We start from the raw sequence: 19143 nt of genomic DNA, 5'->3' as shown, positions 1-19143 counted from the left end.
ATTCAAGTGGTATTTGAGATCAGAATGGGACAGAAAGTACAGAACTCAGAATTACACTTTAATTTAGTAACCCAATGGACTCACTAATATAACAGAAATTAACCAGCAAATAATCTTTTATGACATAGAGAAGGAACATCTGAAAGGCTGTCCATAGTGCTTTAGTGTGCAGCCCCTGACGTGGCAGTGCTTTAGGCCTGACCAACTTGAAAAGGAGTTGCTTGGCAACTGTCCTTATTCTCTTCAGAAGCTGGACTGGATACTCAATAGATAATAGTATGCATCCAACATCCCAATAAACTGTGAGAAATTTTTTTTCTTTAGCAGGTCATGCTTGTCATGATCTATAATTCATATAACAATTCTAGTCACCATATATGTGACATTTCTTTTTTCTTAATTCATTAATACATTCACCATCTCAACCTTCCTGCTAATTTATTGTAGTGTTGCTTCCAAGTCTGAAAGACAAATCTAGTACAATTATGTTCATATTTATCACAAATTACAATCAGTTTCAACAAGAAACCTTTGGCATATATAAAGCAATATGTAATATTACTCAGCACAATGATCCTCCATAGTGCAAGTTGTATTCAGCATCACTTTCTCCCTAAACTCATGATTATGCTGATTTCTGTTATTTTATCTACTTTGTCATCAGTTGTTATGTCTTCATGTAGAGATTATCCTGACCCAGTGTAAGCATGCCTGGAAAATTAATTACTCAGTTCTTATCTAATTGGACCTAATTAAACCATAAAAATAGGAATTCAGTGACCATCTGCCAAACTCTTTCAGAATGTACCATGTCATGCATATATTAAAAAGACTCTTCTATTCTCTGCTATTCATTTCAGCAGAGCATTGTGACCTAAGTATATTCATTCCTAATATCATTTGGAATAAACGAACATATTGCATAAGCATGGTTAGTTGTTTTGGTATTAGCTGCTGCTGCATATAATCAACATGCATAAATGTGCCAGTGTGGGGAACACTCATGATTAATCCACATGCTTTTTTAGAGAAATGTGATCAATGTGGACATGTTTGCAATGAGTAAACGCTACGTGTTAATACATAAATGAATGAGAATAAGTACTGCAATTTTAGCCTACATGATAAGACCAGCCTTCATTACTTCACAAGAGACTATGTCTGTAGTCAGTCATTACCATGGACACAGTCGGATGGAAGTAAGCATGAATGCATCTTTACCAACAAACTGCATCAATCCATACTATCATCATAATCTATTTCCCCCAATATCATCATATGACTACATATGTTGGTGCATAAATTGTATAAATTGGTGTATATATATACTTTTCCCTCAAAATTACCAGCTTTTTTAATCAGCATCAGGTTTCAAGTTACTCCAAGTATTTTTAATCTTTGCAAAGGTCAGCAGGAAACAACAGCCTCACAGGAAATCAGAGAACACTATTATTTCTCAATTGACTCATTGAGAAAAACATATTTATCATTAACCTTCTCCCCATCAGCACGGCATTACACAGTAGAAATAAATGATCTATAATAAACAGCATATGGTTCTCTATATCTGATTTCTTTTTTAAACCATTAAGTGGATGAAGCAATTTTACAACTCAGTTAAAATATCTGTTTTCAGAGCAGAGACTCACCGATCCACAATTTATCAGAGCATATGTACACACAATGTCCAGACTAAACTTACAAAAGATAATGCCAATTATACCATTATTCCAGCTACAAAGAAAATACAGTTTATTTGATTGCCTCTGGCATTAAAACTTGATTTTTTGTGTGTGTATGTATGTGTGTATGTAGGTATTTATTTATTTATTTATTTATTTAATACAAACTGCAAAGTCAGTTAGAAAATAGTCAGCCATGATTTCAGCTTTGTGTGTTACAATTTTAATACTAGATTACTATATTATTAGTTTAAAGAAAAAAAAAAGTTTTATAATGTAATTGTCTAATTGAATATTCAGACCTAAACACTAACGATTGACAGGTTTCCACAGTTTTCTCAACCTCTTTAATGATGTAAATGTCAGGACCACTAAACTTGTGCAGAAAGGTTGATGCAACAGGGCAGACTAATGTGTATGTTTAAAAAAAATCTTCATGATTATGCTACTTAATAAAAAGTTTTACTACATGAAAGAGTGGGTTTAATCAAGGATTTTTTTTTCAATAAACCGAATTAATGCAATCCATTCAGGCTGCAAAGAAGCTTTCAGGTTTGCAATGTTTCTATTTAGAGCCCCTGGAGCTTGGTTTAACTGTGACTACATTATCACCTTTTCCCTTTAAGTTCCAATGAGAGAGAGAGAGAGAGAGAGAGAGAGAGAGAGAGAGAGAGAGAGAGAGAGAGAGAGACACACACACACACACACACACAGAATTAATAAAAAGTGTTCAACTTTTTAATAGAAATGAAATCTTTGGCTTTATAAAACTGTAAATAAATATCAAATGTTAACAAATGCAAATAAATATATAAAGTTAGTCCATTTTTCTTTTTTTATAAGGTAACAATACAAGTCAGAGGAAGATCACAACTGCCCAAAATATAGTCTCTTTTCATGGTGGACATTTTGTTGACAACTTTAAACCTAAGTGACCAGTGGCTTAAGTCTTCCTCGGTTATGCCGTCAAAGAAAAAATCTTCGTTAAAGATCGGATTACGACTCTTTCTAATCACAGTGCTGCGCTGTTTCTGGAATTTCCCAGGCATTAGGGAAAGACTGACGCTGCAGTTGATGCTCTTAGGGTCCACAGAGAGAGAGTACAGCCCCTCAGCACTGATGAGTCGGACCCGGAGTCTCTGGTTCTCTGGACAGTATTCTGCTGAAAGGCGCAGTGTTCCATCCCTTCCTATTGGCACCAGGCTTTCCTTCATCACCCATTCTCTGTGCAGAACCAAGTCCAAGGGAAAAATAGCAGGAGGAGCCAGGCCAAAGCTGGATGAAAGAGGTTCTATGAGTACCTCTGACGATCTCCTCATGACGTTAGGGCTGTTATCTGTGGAGCTGGCTTCATCCGTTGACAGGGAGTTGTTCCTGGATACGGCAGCCTTCCGGATATTACGGTAGAGCAGCTTCTCGTGACTGAGAGTTTTGAAGAGGGAGGGTTTGGGTAGCGATCTGGCCAAGAGAGGAGAGCTGAATGGTGAGGATTCAGCTGATGAGGTGGTGTCACTGTCCTGCGTGCCCTGCCGGTGCAGACCGAAGCTCTTCCGTGACAGTCTGGAGGTTAAGTTGTTCAGACTGAAGGAGGAAGTTGAGGGTGAGGCTGGGAAAACAGTAGTTGAAGATGATCTGGAGCAGGTGTTAGACCTGCTCCTGGGTAGAAGCAAGGGAATGCCACAGGAATTGGGATCATTGTGGAACAGGGACTCCTTCCTTCTGGTGTGGGGGCTTTCTAGCAGTGTGCAGAAGCCATAGCATGTCTGGGCTTTGGCCAGGTGTGGCAGAGAGAGGGCAGCCTGACTTTGGGGGTCTGCATTGGTGTTCTCCTCATCACTACAACCTTTGTTGTATGGCCCATCCTCTACACTCTCCACTTGAATGATATGACTACCCATCTGTTCTCGGAAGGGAATCTCTTTCTTTGGGCTGTAACTTTCACTGCACGAAACCGTGATGCACGGGGTTGGTTTTCCTTGCTCCAAACTCTTCACCTCGAGTGAACTTGTAATTTTCGGTGGGATGCAGAACTTGGGAATGGTGTCCGGAGTGATGATGTTGGGACACAGGGTGGCTTTCTTAGCTTTATCAGCTGAAGTGTTTTCCCCAAACATGCTTCCAATGTTAAAGCTGTAATCTGTGGCAGGAAGAAGCAGATTGGTTTTCTCTACTGATAGACGGATCTTTTCAACCACCCACATGGGATCAACTTTAAAAATCTATATAAAAAAAAGAAAAGATTTAATAATGGTAAAAGGTTTTTTCATTATTTGATAATTGTAGTAAATGTAAAACACAAATGCTATAGGGTTCTCTCTATTTTGCTTACCTTAGCAGTCATGTGCTGAGAATCAGTGGATTTCTTCAGTACCCTGTTTGCCACACATTGAAGTAGGTCTTCCTGGTGACAGATGCACTTCTCCGGCTACAAGACTTTCTCGTTCATCACTGAGTGGTGTTTGTGGAAGGGATAAAACGCTCTAGGCTATTTATAGTGCAGCACAGGAGGGTGGGTGGAGCTGGGCTCTATGTGCACACCTCCAGCAGCTCAGGCACAGTTCTCCCACAAACACTGGCTACAGTTCCCATAGGAACACACAAACCATAATATTATAATCTGAACCCCAAGCTTGGAAAAGTAAAGGCTAGCATGATAAGCAAATTGCTGTAGAAGTTAATGAATCAGTCAGATAAAATTTACCTGTGTGTGTGTGTGTGTGTGTGTGTGTGTGTGTGTGTGTGTGTGTGTGTGTTAGTATGTTTAACTTTCCATTTGCAAAAAGAACATAATGCTGCATGTTGGTCAAGAATATGTCCCTGTAGCAGGTTACTGACCTTAGGTAAATACCAAATTGGCATGTGATCAATATAACTGCGGCACATGTGACCTGTGATGAAATATACAGGATATGTCGTTCTAATCCTATACTACTAGTAAATACAGAATATAAAAATTTATAATAATTAATTTTCATTATTAGTGCCAGTTATTCCCGATGAAGTACAACATTTTGGCTATGTGGGCATATTTTTTATGGCCTTAGACACTAAAAACTCTAAGACAAAGAAATGTGTGAAAAGCGAAGTAGCTAAAATGTGTGCAAACATCATTCATATGTTTTTATTTAACTGCAGATAACAACTTGCAATAGATAACACAGTGTATTCAGTTGGCGTTCAGTTCATTTGGTGGCTTGGTACATTGTGGTTTACATAGCAATGCTTTCAAGCATTGTAGTCATGAGAATTAGTGATAAGGCAGACCAAGCTCCATTATACCATTTGGCCTTTTAATAAAACAAAATCGATTTCTCTGGACTCTAAAGAACATTCTGGGAATTCTGTGAACAAGCTTTGAAAGTTCAGCCACAAATCTCTCTCTCAGGTATACCCTCTTGTGGTAGAAAAAAAAACACAGCCTCTCTTTACACTACATTACACTTTAATTTATCATCTTCATGCTCTAAATGGAACAGGGATTGTAATAAAATAACCATTAAGATTATATCATACTGCAGTTTTTACTGGGCTTTATACGTTAGAGTAATGTGTCTTTGTAGGTGCTTTATGAAAGTCTAATGGTTTGTTTTTTCAATTATGGAATTCACATCTCATCAATTTATTTCTTTTTCTCAGCATTGGATCATAGTTCAAGTAGAGTATCTCAGCAACTCTGGGAACAACATCATTAGACAGCTGGTATATGGAGATAAAAACATTAGAAGAGGGATAACAAAGCATTTCTTTAACTGGTTCTTAGAAATCTTTCGCCAGTATAGACACTTATGGATTTTTGTTATCAGCAGAATGAGTGCAATTATTATTTTTTTTTCTCTTTTTTTGGGATTGATGGGGATTCTATGGGCTGTGTGGGTTTTACATGCAGATTAATGGCTACCATCCTGAAAAATCCACATTAGTTTAAGCAGCTTTTAGCTGCAAAGCAGTTTCTTTACATTTTTTAAAATGATCGTGTTCAACAATAAATGTTTACAATTTTCTTAAGCAGTGTAAATGTAAAAAAAAATGCAAAAGATTATTTGCAACATTGCATTAGAAGATGAGGTTCACGAAACCTTTTCTACTGCCAAAGATGAGCTACCAGTTTGCCAGCAGCTGATAGCTGGTCAGACTAAACTGGATTTTTTTAGGGGGATGACGCTGCCCTTATGCATGTTTAACACTGATCAGAGTTGATGTGGATTAAATTACTTATTCAGTCATTCATTATTTCATTAATTCATTCATTAGTGAGTGCTTTATCCTGGTCAGCGTTGCAGTGGAAGGATTGTGGACCCTTCACCACGATTTTTATTCATGTTATTTGTAATAAGAACAAAGAAAGTTTTAAAATATCATGTTTAAGAACTATAAAGACGATCCTGCTGGTCTCACTACAAACTCGCTCTATACTTCTTGCCTTTTAAAGCGGAGAAAGGTGTTTTCCTTTATTTCAAAATATGGATCATGCTGCCATCTATCTAAATAAATGTGAATAGTGTGAAATAATGTGGCAAAGTTCAATGTGAACACTAGATGGCAGTAGCATTATATATATATATATATATATATATATATATATATATATATATATATATATATATATATATATATATATATATATATATATATATATATATATATATATATATATATATATATATATATATGTGTGTGTGTGTGTGTGTGTGTGTGTGTGTGTGTGTGTGTGTGTGTGTGTACAGTAGATGTTAACAAGGATAAAGGGTTTGCAAGTGTGTAACGTTTTTAACATTGGAGGAGATGCAGAGACACACAGACCTTTTCAAAATCACACCTTTTATATGAACTTTTATAACATGAATCATATAAATCTAACCTCCAGGTGTGTAAGACCTTTATGCTAAAATTGCATATGTTTACAGTCATATTGTATTGGCAGTGGACCACTTTAGACGGGTCTTTGTCATGGTAACAAAGTGGGATGTGTAAAGAAAACCGGAGAATGCAGAGGAAACCCACACCAAGTGATATATTGTATATTGTTGTCAGATCATAATATCAGTTATTATGGTTGTGCATGACAGCAAGCAGACCCTTACAAAACTAAGAAACCTCTGTTATAGAAAGAAAGCCTTAAAGAAAAAATATGGTTTCTAGTACATAAACCTTTTTTTTTACTCAATTAGGTTTTTGTTTGGTTTCTGTGTCTGTATTTAGCAGCACATATTCCCAATAAATCATACACATGACTATTATTCCAGTAAATCAGTATTAATCACCAAAGTGGAAAAATGTGGCTTTTCATTTATTGTTTAACAAAAACATCAGTGTCATTAGTAAGAGGTTTTTACAGCAATTCGCATATTAGTACAAAGACAGGTCCATGAGGTGTTTTGTGTTTTGAAACGCACTACTCAGTGATACATGCAAATTGAATTACACTTTTCCTTTAGCACATAATAGACTTCAGTCTGCCTACATGGTTATTTATTAATTTTTTTATATAATGGCTTATTATCAAGCTGTGCATATGAATGATACACATAATAATACAGACAGCAGATTAAGAATGAATATCTGAGAGAATACTTTCAGTTACAGATGTAAAAATTTAGTGTGTGATTAAACCATCTAAGATTTACAGAACTTACAGTGAAGGCTGACTGTAACTCTTAAAAAAAGTTTAACGTTTACTATATATATATATATATATATATATATCATTAATTATAAGAAAAGACAAAAAGACGCACAGCTAGATGCAGATTGCCAGAACAGAAGTTAATACACATTTACATTTTCTGTGGGATTATTTTCCTTGGAATTAATTTGTTTTTTATTTAGATCAAGCAGCAAAGAATATTATAGTTGTTTCGCTTGACATCAATCTTACCTAAAGTAGGTATTAAACTGTTCCATTGATTGTGCCTGGGGTGGTACATTTGAGTGTATGCCTTTCTTACCTTCAATATGTATAATTCAACCAAAAAGTCATCTTAATTGTCATGTATCATGTGTTGCATGTACAAGGATTTTGTATATGCAGCTCATGTACAGTTGCAACACCCATTTTTAGAGTGTACAATTTGAACTATACAAGACAATAAATATGCACTATGGGATTACATTTCCTATAAGGTACAGAGCTACTGTAGACCAGTGTATGATTTATTAAATGCAGCACTTAATGGTGGTTTATTGGGAAAGGAAAACTACATTGTATACTGAGAGGCAAATTGTTTAATGTCTTGAAATATTGTTATGAAATATTTTTGTCATATCACCCATGCCTTGAGTGAGACATATAGACACTATTGCCATTATTTAAAGGTCCTGGTTAAAGATATCCACAGATCCAAAATGTCTTCCTAAACAGTGATTTGGGAAGTGGTAGCTTAGTGATTAAGGTTCTGAGTTATAGCTTGGAAGGTCAGGGGTTCAAAATATTTTTTTTCTTTCTTTTTTTCTTGTTTGTATAATATGCAAACAAATGTATTTATTTATATATTTATTTATTTGTTTGTTTATTTATTTATTTATTTTTACATATGGATATGGTAAATAATAATTTTAAGTATAATATACCCTCATGGGCAAAATAATGTGCAAAAAGTTGTAGGTAAACACTTTAACAGGAAGGAGATTCAATGTTGTTCAGTTCTGTGTTGATGCTCCAAATAGCTGGTGAGCAGCTGCACAATATTTTGAGCATGTGCTGAATTTGATATTAAACATCTGAATTCTATAAGTGAACTATATAGGTGATTTTCACTGTTTCAACCATTTTTTAACAAACCTTTCACAGCAGCAAAAGTGAATGAGCAAATGGTGACACAGGAATGTTTCTTCTTCTGACCAATGATTTGCCCATTAAGAGCTTGATACTTTTGTCCATTATTTTTTATTTATTTCTTTTGCATTTTGAAGCACTGGCTTCAAAATGTGTCATCTAGTAAAGGAAACCGTGTAAGTCCAAGGTAAAGAAAGTAAAGGTCCTATTTCTCAGGGATGCATCAGGACTGATTTGAACTCCTGCTTCGCGCACAGTTCATATCTCTTTAAGAGTGAAATAAGGCTCGAGCGCACTGCTCGCATAAAGCCACTTTAATGAAACGCACACAAAGCACGGTATAAATAAAGTGCACAGAGTGAGGTCGGCGGTGAAGGAGACGTGATTGGGGTGCTGATGGATTGCCTGTCCCTCTCGCCTTCCATTAGTAGCGTTTGATTTGGATGAGGGGGCTTAATAAGAAGGGCGGAGCTCTAGTGTACTGAGAGGTTGGAGAAGCACACACACACACACTCTGCCTCTCTACACCAGCTCCTCTCTCATGCACCACGCTGCTGGATCTCAGGTACGAATGGTCCATTTGCGGCTTTTGCATGCAATGGAAATTGTTTGGTTGTCGTTTATTTTTTAAGCGGTAGGAATTGAAAATGCTGGATGCAATGCTGGATTATAGCGCAGTGTGAAGGATACGGCGTGTGATGGAGTATGAATGGGCGTCTGATCTCAGCAGGCGTGTTTCTAAATGTGAAATGTGGATCATTACTTCTGGCCCCGGGAAATCTATGTGTGTGTGTGTGTGTGTATGTGTGTGTGTGTGTGTGTGTGTGTGTGTGTGTTCGTAGCCAATCTCCAAAACTGGACCTCCATGCAAGATGGCCCTTATTTGGCATGTTGTGCACGCCGAACAGCGTCAACTCCAATATGTATCTATTTTGTTTTTGCATGCAGTTTCTGATCAAATCCGGCGTGTTTGAGGGTTTGGCCAGCATTCTGTCGGCTTGATGTGTTGACAGATGGGTCAAACATCTATCGAGCAACACCCTCACGCTCGTGCCAGCTCCTAGCTTTAACATTGGACACGGTCGTGTGTGTGTGTGTGTGTGTGTGTGTGAAGATCCGATCCACGCAAACTCGCTTTTAACGACTTGAACGCTGGATGGGGGTCATCGCTAAAGGGCGAAATGTAACGCCGCCATATTAACGCGATCTCTGCTTTCCTGTCCGTGCACACCGCTACATTCCCAAGCTTTTTTATCTATCGAGGCCACTCTTTCCTGTGTGTGTGTGTGTGTGTAACAGCGCCGGGTATTTGACACGCTGTGAATGTTACACACTCAGTGCTCTGGTGTAAAAAATGCCGAGAAAGCGATCGGAAATGGAGGTCGCTGTCATCATCGGGGCTGTTTTTCTGTTTGTTTGAGATCCATTTGGGATAATCGATAGTTCCGTGACCGGTCGAGCATTTGCTCAAATGAACTGACATTCATCCTGGAAAGATGTAAGAGGGGAAAAAATCCTAGGAATACAAGTTATGAATTCCCCCCTTCCCCCATAAAGGTGCATTCGATCCTACTCAAATCTGATGTGATCCTAAACCGAATCCATCCCGTGTTTCTCTCTCCAATATTCTCCATCTGCTTCACTGCAATATCAGATCTCACACAAACATACACACCTTAATACTGTATATAATGGGAAGACACAAGCCTGTCTACTCGTCTAGGCAACTAATCACCCATCCAGTTAAACCTAGTCTCCTTCATCTGATCAAGAACCTAGTTTCTATGAAGTTGTCCTTGAAGAAGAGGTGTAGGTCTTGCATTTTCCCTTGTGGTGATGTTGCTGGAAAAGCACCACACCCCTCTGAACGGGGAGTCATAGACCCCTTTGTCTGAACATGTCTGAATTCAGGACCAGGCCTAACTGCCGAAGTAATTGTTTTCAAGCCTATTAGGGGTTTGTCCAGTCTTTTTTGAAAAGGGTCAGTGTGGCAGTAGGTTTTTGTTCCAGCCAAGCAGGAGCCACTGATAAGATCAGACACCCCTGTTGTGTACATTGAAACATTCCGAGAGTTGACCTCATGCTTGCGTTCTTTTGTTTTTGTTTCTGCAATGAGTGAAATATTTATATGATGTAAAAAAAATACAGACCGGTTCAGACGACACTCCATTTGTTCCAGGTTTTCTATGGATGCTGCATTGTGATAGCAAGTATAAATATCAAGACTGATGTGGACCTACAACAGTGCATTGTTTGTCATATGTTTTGACATTTTCTAATACATTCCTCATCCCGAATGCATGTGATGTTGAAGGACATGCACATTATGCTCAGCTGGAAAGGAACACACACACAGATTTGAAGCAATCACATTTAGAATCATTTGTATATTAGAAGGTTGTAGATTGTTGGCATGGTTACTATGATAGGAACCATATTGTATGCCAACCATGTTCCTGGAGTACCTCTCAATCCTGTGGGTCTTTGGCTTTACTTTGCTTTAACACCCCTGGGTTTCAGCTTGTTTAACAGCGTTGAAGAACACTGAGAACACTACAATGTGCAGGGATGGGGTTAATCTAGGAGCAGCGTTGTAAACCTGTTCTTGATTAGATACTGTTTGACAGTTGATGTTGGCAGACATGATGGTGCATAAAAAAAGTGTGTGGGAGTCTTCTAGAAAGTGTTTTTTTTTTTATTTTATTTTTTTATAAAAGTGTATTTCTAAAAAAATGATATTTGCATAATGGCTTTCTTACGAATACCTTTCGTCTTGTTTTGTCATTCATATAGTGTGTTCAGTGTTCAGCAGAAACTTTAATGGGAATTGCTACCCACAATGTACAGTTTGAAGAAAAAAAAATGCCAGTTTTACTAAACAAAAGTTTGATTTTGATATAATTTAACCCTGGTTTTTTTGCTGCTACTTTTAATCTTAACACATGGCATATCAGTGCTGTGTGACGTGTAGTAGGTAATGTAGGCAGTGGGTGGGAAGCCAGTCATGCTGTATGACAGGAAGAGACGGATGTTTAATACTGCTGTGCAATGGGCTTTCTGGCAGTTATATGAGGTCAGGTCTGTGATCTAAATGCTGTTCTTTTTTCCTTCCTCCTGGAAAAGACTAAGGACAATCATAGGCTTAGGGCACTTTGTGTCTGGCTCATTGTGTTATTGGCTGATTGATGTTAGGAATATGAATTTGTGGAAGTGAAGAGACTTGTGATCGAGGAGCATAATTAGGACAGGGTGATTGGCTTTGTAGCTGTTTCCTTTTTAAGACCTGCTGCAATAAAAAAAAAAACTCTTATATAGGCGGGCTGTGTTAAAGTTTTGATCAGTCAGTGGTAGACAAAACTCTTAATGTTTACATTATAGAAAAGACTAGCGAAGAGGACCTATTTGGACATGGGCCAAAAGAGGGAAACGTAAAAAATCCTTTTAACTAGTTATCACAAGCTAGTTGAAGGTTTTTACTAACCACTTTGCATGACCACTCTTCCTCCCTTGTAGTCTTGCAACTTTTGCTAACACCTGCTCTCAATCTTCCTTATATGTGGCTATAATTAGTTCTGCGCACAGCATGTGTCTTAAACTGGGATATGGCTCTTGCCTCTACAGAGGTGCTGATAAAATCTGATGATTCCAGTAGCATCATGCACCAAATAAGAGCAGAGAGAAGATCATGACAGCATTTGCTCTCACTGCACTGCCAAGACAAAAAAAAAAAAAAAAGGTCGTTACACATTTGCATTTTGGGGTCTTTAAAAAAGCACTCTACAGGATAGATGCAGTATTTTAGAACCTTTCTATTGCTGTGCAGATATCATTGTTGGCTCACTGCCAACATGGCATGTAGTAACTCTTTCACTCACTTTGATGCATGAGATCACGCAGTTCTCCAGCACATGGCCCTGGATAAAACACAGCCCTGATAGCCTGATGAAGTCATGCCTGATTGTATAGTTTTTTGGTTAACTCTTGTGAAATTGAGTACTTGCATTCCACTGATGTAAGACCTCTCTAAGATTTAAGAAGTGATCTTTTTGTTTGCTGCCTGTGTCTTATAAGTACAGTTAAATGTTGTGTAATGTCATTGCTTGCTATCTCTATCTATCTATCTATCTATCTATCTATCTATCTATCTATCTATCTATCTATCTATCTATCTATCTATCTATCTATCTATCTATCTATCTATCTATCTATCTATCTATCTATCTATCTATCTCATCACACAATAGTATAGGGTTTCTTTGGATGCAGTAGCATGACATTTTTCCTTTCACTTGTGAGTGGAAATCTCCTGCTATAGACTTCTGACTTTACACCCTATTGAACACCATTGGGATAAATACTACACATCCTAGATTTGGAAAATTCCTAATAAATATAATGTCAGCAACACTCCCCACCCACACCCAGTGTTGTCTTGTATTGTAAATAAATGATCCCTTGATTATACTTAATCGCAAACATACTGTTGGAGAGGCCATTATCAAAATGACTGAATTATAGTCATTAACTTTCAAAATCAAAATATTTTTTTTTGTCACTGGACATTAAGGACTGTAATGTTAAAGGCATTTTAAAGTTTTTTATTTATACAGTCTCCAGTTGTTACCTCATGCTTTTATTTAAAATACATGCTTAAAAGCTACATGCTCTGACACATGAGATGTACTTACTGTTTCAGATAAAATCTTTTTTGGCAGAATATGGTAAACACACTAAAAACCTATCATGATGAGGTCAAATGTGTTGCATGCCTGACATTGCTAGAGTTGTGTTTTATTATTGTATTTTTCTACCTGTGTCCTGTAGGACTTTCACTTTATAAAAGTACAGTTTAGATGTCTAAGCTTTCTACTGCATGTGAATTGAATCACAATTGCATTTGTTCGCAGTTTTAAAGGACTTTGCTTGCTTTTACTAAACTCACCCAAACATGCTGTTTTTTAACACAGATCATGGTGATGGCCTGAGCTAGAAATATAATCAATTGATGGGGTGATGGGGGTACACAAAATTCATGTTTAAAACCTTGTTTTTTAAGTCATGGTTCCGGTCATTTTACAGTACACTTAGGGGAAAGAAATGCAAGATATAACATTGCTTGTTTTTTTGTTTGCTAAATAAAAAAAGGCTTATTGCATTTGTGATCATCTACATTTAAACATTTTTAAAAGAATTTTTAATAAAATACCTGCTTGGTTAAATAATATCAAATAATATTTTTTTAAATAAAATAGAATAAATTAAATTAATGCAATGCATTTTTTTTTCATTATTTATTAAATTAAGTCGAAGTTGGCAACTAAATTGGCACAAATTATATTGCTTAAAACATAATTAAATATAAATTACTTTTTGTAATACAGGTGTGTGTGTGTGTGTGTGTGTGTGTGTGTGTGTGTGTGTGTGTGTGTGTGATTTTCTAAAGATGTTTTACTTTACTGTTCTACTTATCTTAGCATAGTTTTAACAAATGTCTTCATTCCTTCACTCTCTTCATATGCAGAATTGTCAAAAAAGCTGGACATAAACGCTAAAGAATCCATCGTGTTAGCTGTTAGCCACTTCCTGGTTAGCGGCTAATAATAGCTATATTGCTTCTTTAGCGTTTTCATGCATGCGCAAAATAAATCTTATTTCGGGTACTGAGTGAGTATCCACAGTGACACTGTGCTAACTCTAGTTTTTTTTTTATACCACTGGCATTGTTGTTGTCTATGTATAATAATAATAATAATAATATTAATAATAATATTAATAATAAAAAAAAATCCCTCAAAGTGTGAGGCAGAGACTAAACTAATTCTCAGTTCACCAATTAATACCTTCCTGAGGGAACTCAAATTGTAACTATGTGCACCCGAACCGAAAGCCCTGTATCTAAAATTTCGATACAAATATGTGTATACCTTTACATCTCCATGAATCGATTATTTTATACAATTGCTAACTATGTAGCTATTTATCTTCCATTGCACAATAGCTAATAGACTGAAAATGCAATACCTGCTACTTCCATATCTGTGAAATCACTACATCTTTGCAAACAGCTCTTCAAACAATGCTACAGGATGGCTGTACACTCTTAGCTCTCACTACTTTTATCCTGCCATAATTAATTAGCATTGTTCTGGTTAACTGGTGCAGGAGTAGCATTATCCTTCCTACCCAGAAAGCAGAGGTAATTGTGCCCTCTTGGTATCCAGGCTGGTTGAGGTGGCTTTGGATTTGTCAGGATACAAACTCATAACTTCCTTATAACAGAAGCAACACTGCCACTGGATGTGCCACTAGGGAGCCTGCATGGTAGAGGGAAATACCAAACTTGTTTACTGTATTATTCATAATGTTTCATTTGATTAAATGAATTCAATTAATTTACTTTATTATGCAGTTTAATCCAGTCTATTAGTTATGACTGATATATTAATGGACATTTGAAATACTATAGCACTAGTTGAGGTCCTATTTCACACTGCTTGGTGTATTCTTGTCTTCAGTGAAATGCTGCATGAAACACGTTTAAAATCTTTAATACTCTTTTACTTGAATACAAGCAGCCATGCATGATTTGTCATTTTCTTTCACCCTGGAACATTTAAGGGTTTATTATTATTTTTATGATTTAGTTATAATGAATAAGAAACTAAGAGACATTGTCCGGTTATTCTGGAGGAGAAAGGTGACAATCCTGCAGTTCATCCATTACAAAAACCAGCCCTTTTTTTCTAAACATAATTGTAGCCTTTAAATGAATGATAAGTTGTCATGTATTTGCCAGAGAGATGTTCAGTTTCCTACTGCAATCCACTGAGAAAGCAATTTTTCTATTGCTGCACTTGTTCCGTGCCCCCCAGGCCTGGGCGTTCATTTATTAATTATGTTTTCACACCATTGTGTACCTTCAGTAAAAAAAAATATGGGGAGAAAAAAAAAAAAAAAAAAAAAAAATATGCATTGTGTACACATGGTTAATATATGCTCAACCCTAAACAAAGAGATCGGTGTTGGTGCATGTTTGTTTAAATCATGGGGCTAAACAGCTAATAATCTGAAAGTCTATGGAATCTGTTAGTTGGTTTTCAATTAAATGTAATAAATTCATATTCAAATGTTTGTGGTCATTTGGTAACCACAAACAGCTTGTTGAAGAAGGAGACCAAAGATCCCGTTTCACTAACAGATGTCGGCTTTGGTGGTTTTTTTGGTGGGGGGTGGGCACTCTGATGATATAGCTGTCAGCACTATGTGGTTTATGCAGATACCCACTCTTGAAACCAGTTCTAATAACATGAAATACATTTTTGCCACTAGTAGGAGGGAGCAAGTAGGTGAGGGGGAAATAAGATACACAAAAGCAATACCAGGAAAGTCAAGGTGCTTTCAATACTAAGCTGTGCTTAAAAAATATTCATACAGCTAGGAAAAAAAATAGGGGGTAATTTGGAAAATTAAACTTTTAGGATTCTTTCATTTGGAAAACCAAATAACCCATAAGGGTTTTAGACTCGAAGAGTGCAGAGGGAAATTAAAAATGAAGTAGATGTTTGCTCAACAATCATTGGGTAAGATTTTGCCTGTATTGTTTGCGGTCACCATTTCTCTTGGCCAAACCAATCCAATGCTGCTGCACTGATGCAGAGCACACAATGGTGAATCAGGACTTAAATTCAATCACTGGGTTTCCGGACATCATTAGCATAATTTCACTTTTACCAACATTATAGTGGCATCTGAAAATTATTTTGGTTTTGGAAATGTAAACAGCTTCCATGTTGTGAAAGTGTAGCTGACATTTGTTTTTATGTTGAACAACACACAATTAAATGGACCAGATAAATCTTTCCCTACTGGTCAATATCAAAAAATTAATAAATAAGAGTATTTTGCACATTCCCTGGTGGTGCTAATTGTGTTGTACCTGCATACTATATATATATTGTTAATTGTGGACATCTTTTATAAATTAAAAGTAACATACACAGTGGGTGTGAACGGTTGGTATTTATTAAAATGTATTGTGTATGATCCACACATACGTTTGATTTCAGTTTTTGTGTGTGTGTGTGTGTGTGTGTGTGTGTGTGTGTGTGTGTGTGTGTGTGTGTGTGTGAGAGAATTCAATATTTTATGCATAAGAAACAGTTAAGAACCATTTTTTTATGTTGATAAATGAGTCCTATCATCTGTTGGTGCAGTGGGAAAGCAAAGAGCTCAAGAGTCATCAGAGTGAGAAAGAGCCAAACATGATTGTGCTGAATTGATTGTTAATGTGCAGTTGTGTGGGTGTTTTTGGCAAATTGCTAAACTGCCACATGCCCAGTACACCAAAAGTCTGGGTCTTTGTGGTTGCTGTGTTTTAGAGGGCCAGGCCTGATGAATACATTATGCCCCAGCTAGAGCTTGAATTTCCTCCAGTTTTTTTTAAATAATATAATAATAATAATGATGATAAAATAATAATAATAATAAGAATAAAATAATTTTATTTTGTGTTACCTGCTATATTTGGCACTACTAGAATGACTATATAACTGCCATGTGAAAGTAAATTCTCCTGTAACAACACAAGACCTCCCCCTAAAGATGCTAAATAGTACAGCTTTTGCTGAAACTTTCAATGAACCCTGAATGTGCTTTTGTAATCTAATAGCAGTTCTTGATGTAAGTGTTCATTCTCAATAGCTGACATTTTCAATAAAAAAACGTAGAAAATAATGTTCATTTTATTGTAGCTTTGAGACATAATACATTTATGCAAACTAGTTCTGCAGCTATCGATTATTTTAGTAATAGAGTATTCTACTGATTAGTCCATCGTTTAATAGAGTAATTGAATAAAAGTACTTTTATTCATTAAAGAGCAAACTAAAAGGAACAAATAATTACCGGTAGTTTCCTTCTCATGTTTTTTGTATTCAAATTACTTGAGGAATTGTTTCAGCCCTAATACAAACTAAAAAGTCACCCAATAGTAAAGCTCTCTAAGAACAGTTATAATGATTTATGTATAAAGGTTTCATTTAAAGTTCAACCAAGAGGATTTTTATAGGTCAATAGGCAAAGTGAAGGAAAGCACCATGCTGTTTTTAGCCTCTGGTGCTGCTGTTTAGGTGAATACATTGGAGTTCATAAGGCCTCTTCACTTGAGTACACTTAATAAGAGGCTGCTTCTCTGGACCTTCTCCTAAAGGTCTTTGGAATAGGACACACAAGTGTTTGGGACCCATTTTCACAAAGACATACAGTGTATATAAAATGAGGTCTGCATGATTTGTTATTTCTACTAGAAACAATAGAAAAGCACACACCTTCACTTTTAGATGAGCTGTGTGTTTCAGGAAATACAGTGGATTTCACTGAACAGTAATATCACTTGTTCCCTCGATCTCTAGGGTGGGGGTGGGGATTCACAGTGAGGGTCTCATTGTTGAAATTATTCACGCCTCGTCCACATTTTCCAGCACTCTTCTCATTTCCTGTCCTCCCACAAAGACCAAGCTTTTCCGAGGGACTTTCGACTCAGGCGTGAGCACAATAATACAAGGAAGAGCAATAGTGTTAAAGCCATGCATCATCATATTGAGTGATTAGGACCCATGTATACCTTTGGTTTTGTTGCTGGGCTACAGTTTTGGGTCTTCTGGGTGTTGGTGAAAGTTTCCATTATGAGAGTCATTGTTTGCCTCACTACGGTGGACTTTTTATAGCATGCAGTTGGAAACTTTAAGACGGCCACTGTTTATGCAGTGTAACTGGAGAGAGGTTATTATGAAATGTGGTAGTGATGGTGATGAGAAAGAGCCTGATGATAATCAAACGGTGATCTCTGTAGCTGATAGTGATTTATAATCATGTTAATGATGATGAAGACAAGCAAGATGGTGAGGATGATCAGTGATACAGTTCTGATGTGCTGCTGAAGGATTCTGCAAGAACTTTGAGATAGATCACAGCTATATCTGTGCTGGGTTACTGTATAATGCTGCGCATGCAGGAACACCAGATGGTTGACAAATTAAAGTGTTTTAGTAAGATGATAGGTGAACAGATTCAGAGTGCCCTGGTGTAGAGTCTATAAGTCTCTGGAACCTCTTTCAGAAGATTATCATAGTTGTAGAGACGCTGCCTTTATGCAACTTCAAAATCTCTTAGTATAGCTGTTTAGTTGTCCTGAAAAAGACCAAGATCATCAGCATAGAAATGTCATAGGATAAAGGCGATTAGTCAGAATACACTGACCTCTAAAGGGCAAAAGTGTACAGGTGTAAACCATGTTGCTAAAAGTTTCTCACAGCAAAACAGGTTTGCTGGGTTTTTATATTAGTCATTTAGCTTAAGGTGAGGAAAGAAGGTTGGCAAAGTTCTATTCAATTCTATTTCCTGTCTACAAAACAAATGTATGGTTGATCTACTGTAGTGAGTCACATTTGCATTTAAGGAATAAATCCATTATATAGGCTAGTTCTGAAAGAACAGAAATTATTGAAAATGTTAGATTTCGAACAATATTGGTATTTTTGTTTGGTCTGATTGACTAATGAGAATAATGCACTACAGTCTAAAGCAGAGGCTCCCTTCCTTGGTCCTGATAACCCTTGTTCTTGACATTTTATTGTTTTTCCTGCCCCAACACACCTGATTTGACTAATCCGTAATTAACAGTCCTTCCTG

General features: G+C 36.7%; 2 protein-coding genes across 4 annotated transcripts in view; one reads left to right on the top strand and one right to left on the bottom strand.

The window, feature by feature from the left end:
• Positions 1 to 2409: 2409 nt before the first annotated feature.
• On the bottom strand, positions 2410 to 4135 carry c2cd4a (C2 calcium dependent domain containing 4A). 2 transcript variants are annotated; one of them, XM_046859700.1, is made up of 2 exons: positions 4012 to 4135; positions 2410 to 3901 (listed from the first exon to the last, which is right to left on the bottom strand). In XM_046859700.1, the coding sequence occupies exons 1-2, from the start codon at positions 4021 to 4023 to the stop codon at positions 2519 to 2521; spliced, it is 1395 nt and encodes a 464-aa protein (XP_046715656.1). In that variant the 5' UTR covers positions 4024 to 4135; the 3' UTR covers positions 2410 to 2518. The 2 variants fall into 2 exon arrangements, with proteins under 2 accessions (XP_046715656.1, XP_046715657.1); XM_046859701.1 differs by having other exon boundaries at positions 2410 to 3819; positions 4012 to 4128.
• A 4700-nt stretch (positions 4136 to 8835) lies between these two features.
• Positions 8836 to 19143, top strand: part of tln2b (talin 2b) — a 114121-nt gene continuing 103813 nt past the window's right edge. For both annotated transcript variants that reach the window (XM_046859017.1, XM_046859016.1), the window contains exon 1: positions 8836 to 9019. The gene's annotated coding sequence lies outside the window, so the exon portion shown is untranslated. The remainder of the gene's footprint in view (positions 9020 to 19143) is intronic.

The sequence above is a fragment of the Silurus meridionalis genome, chromosome 10 (assembly GCF_014805685.1).
Source record: "Silurus meridionalis isolate SWU-2019-XX chromosome 10, ASM1480568v1, whole genome shotgun sequence".
Classification (NCBI taxonomy): Eukaryota; Metazoa; Chordata; class Actinopteri; order Siluriformes; family Siluridae; genus Silurus; species Silurus meridionalis.
This window is presented reverse-complemented; position numbering and strand designations above follow the sequence as displayed.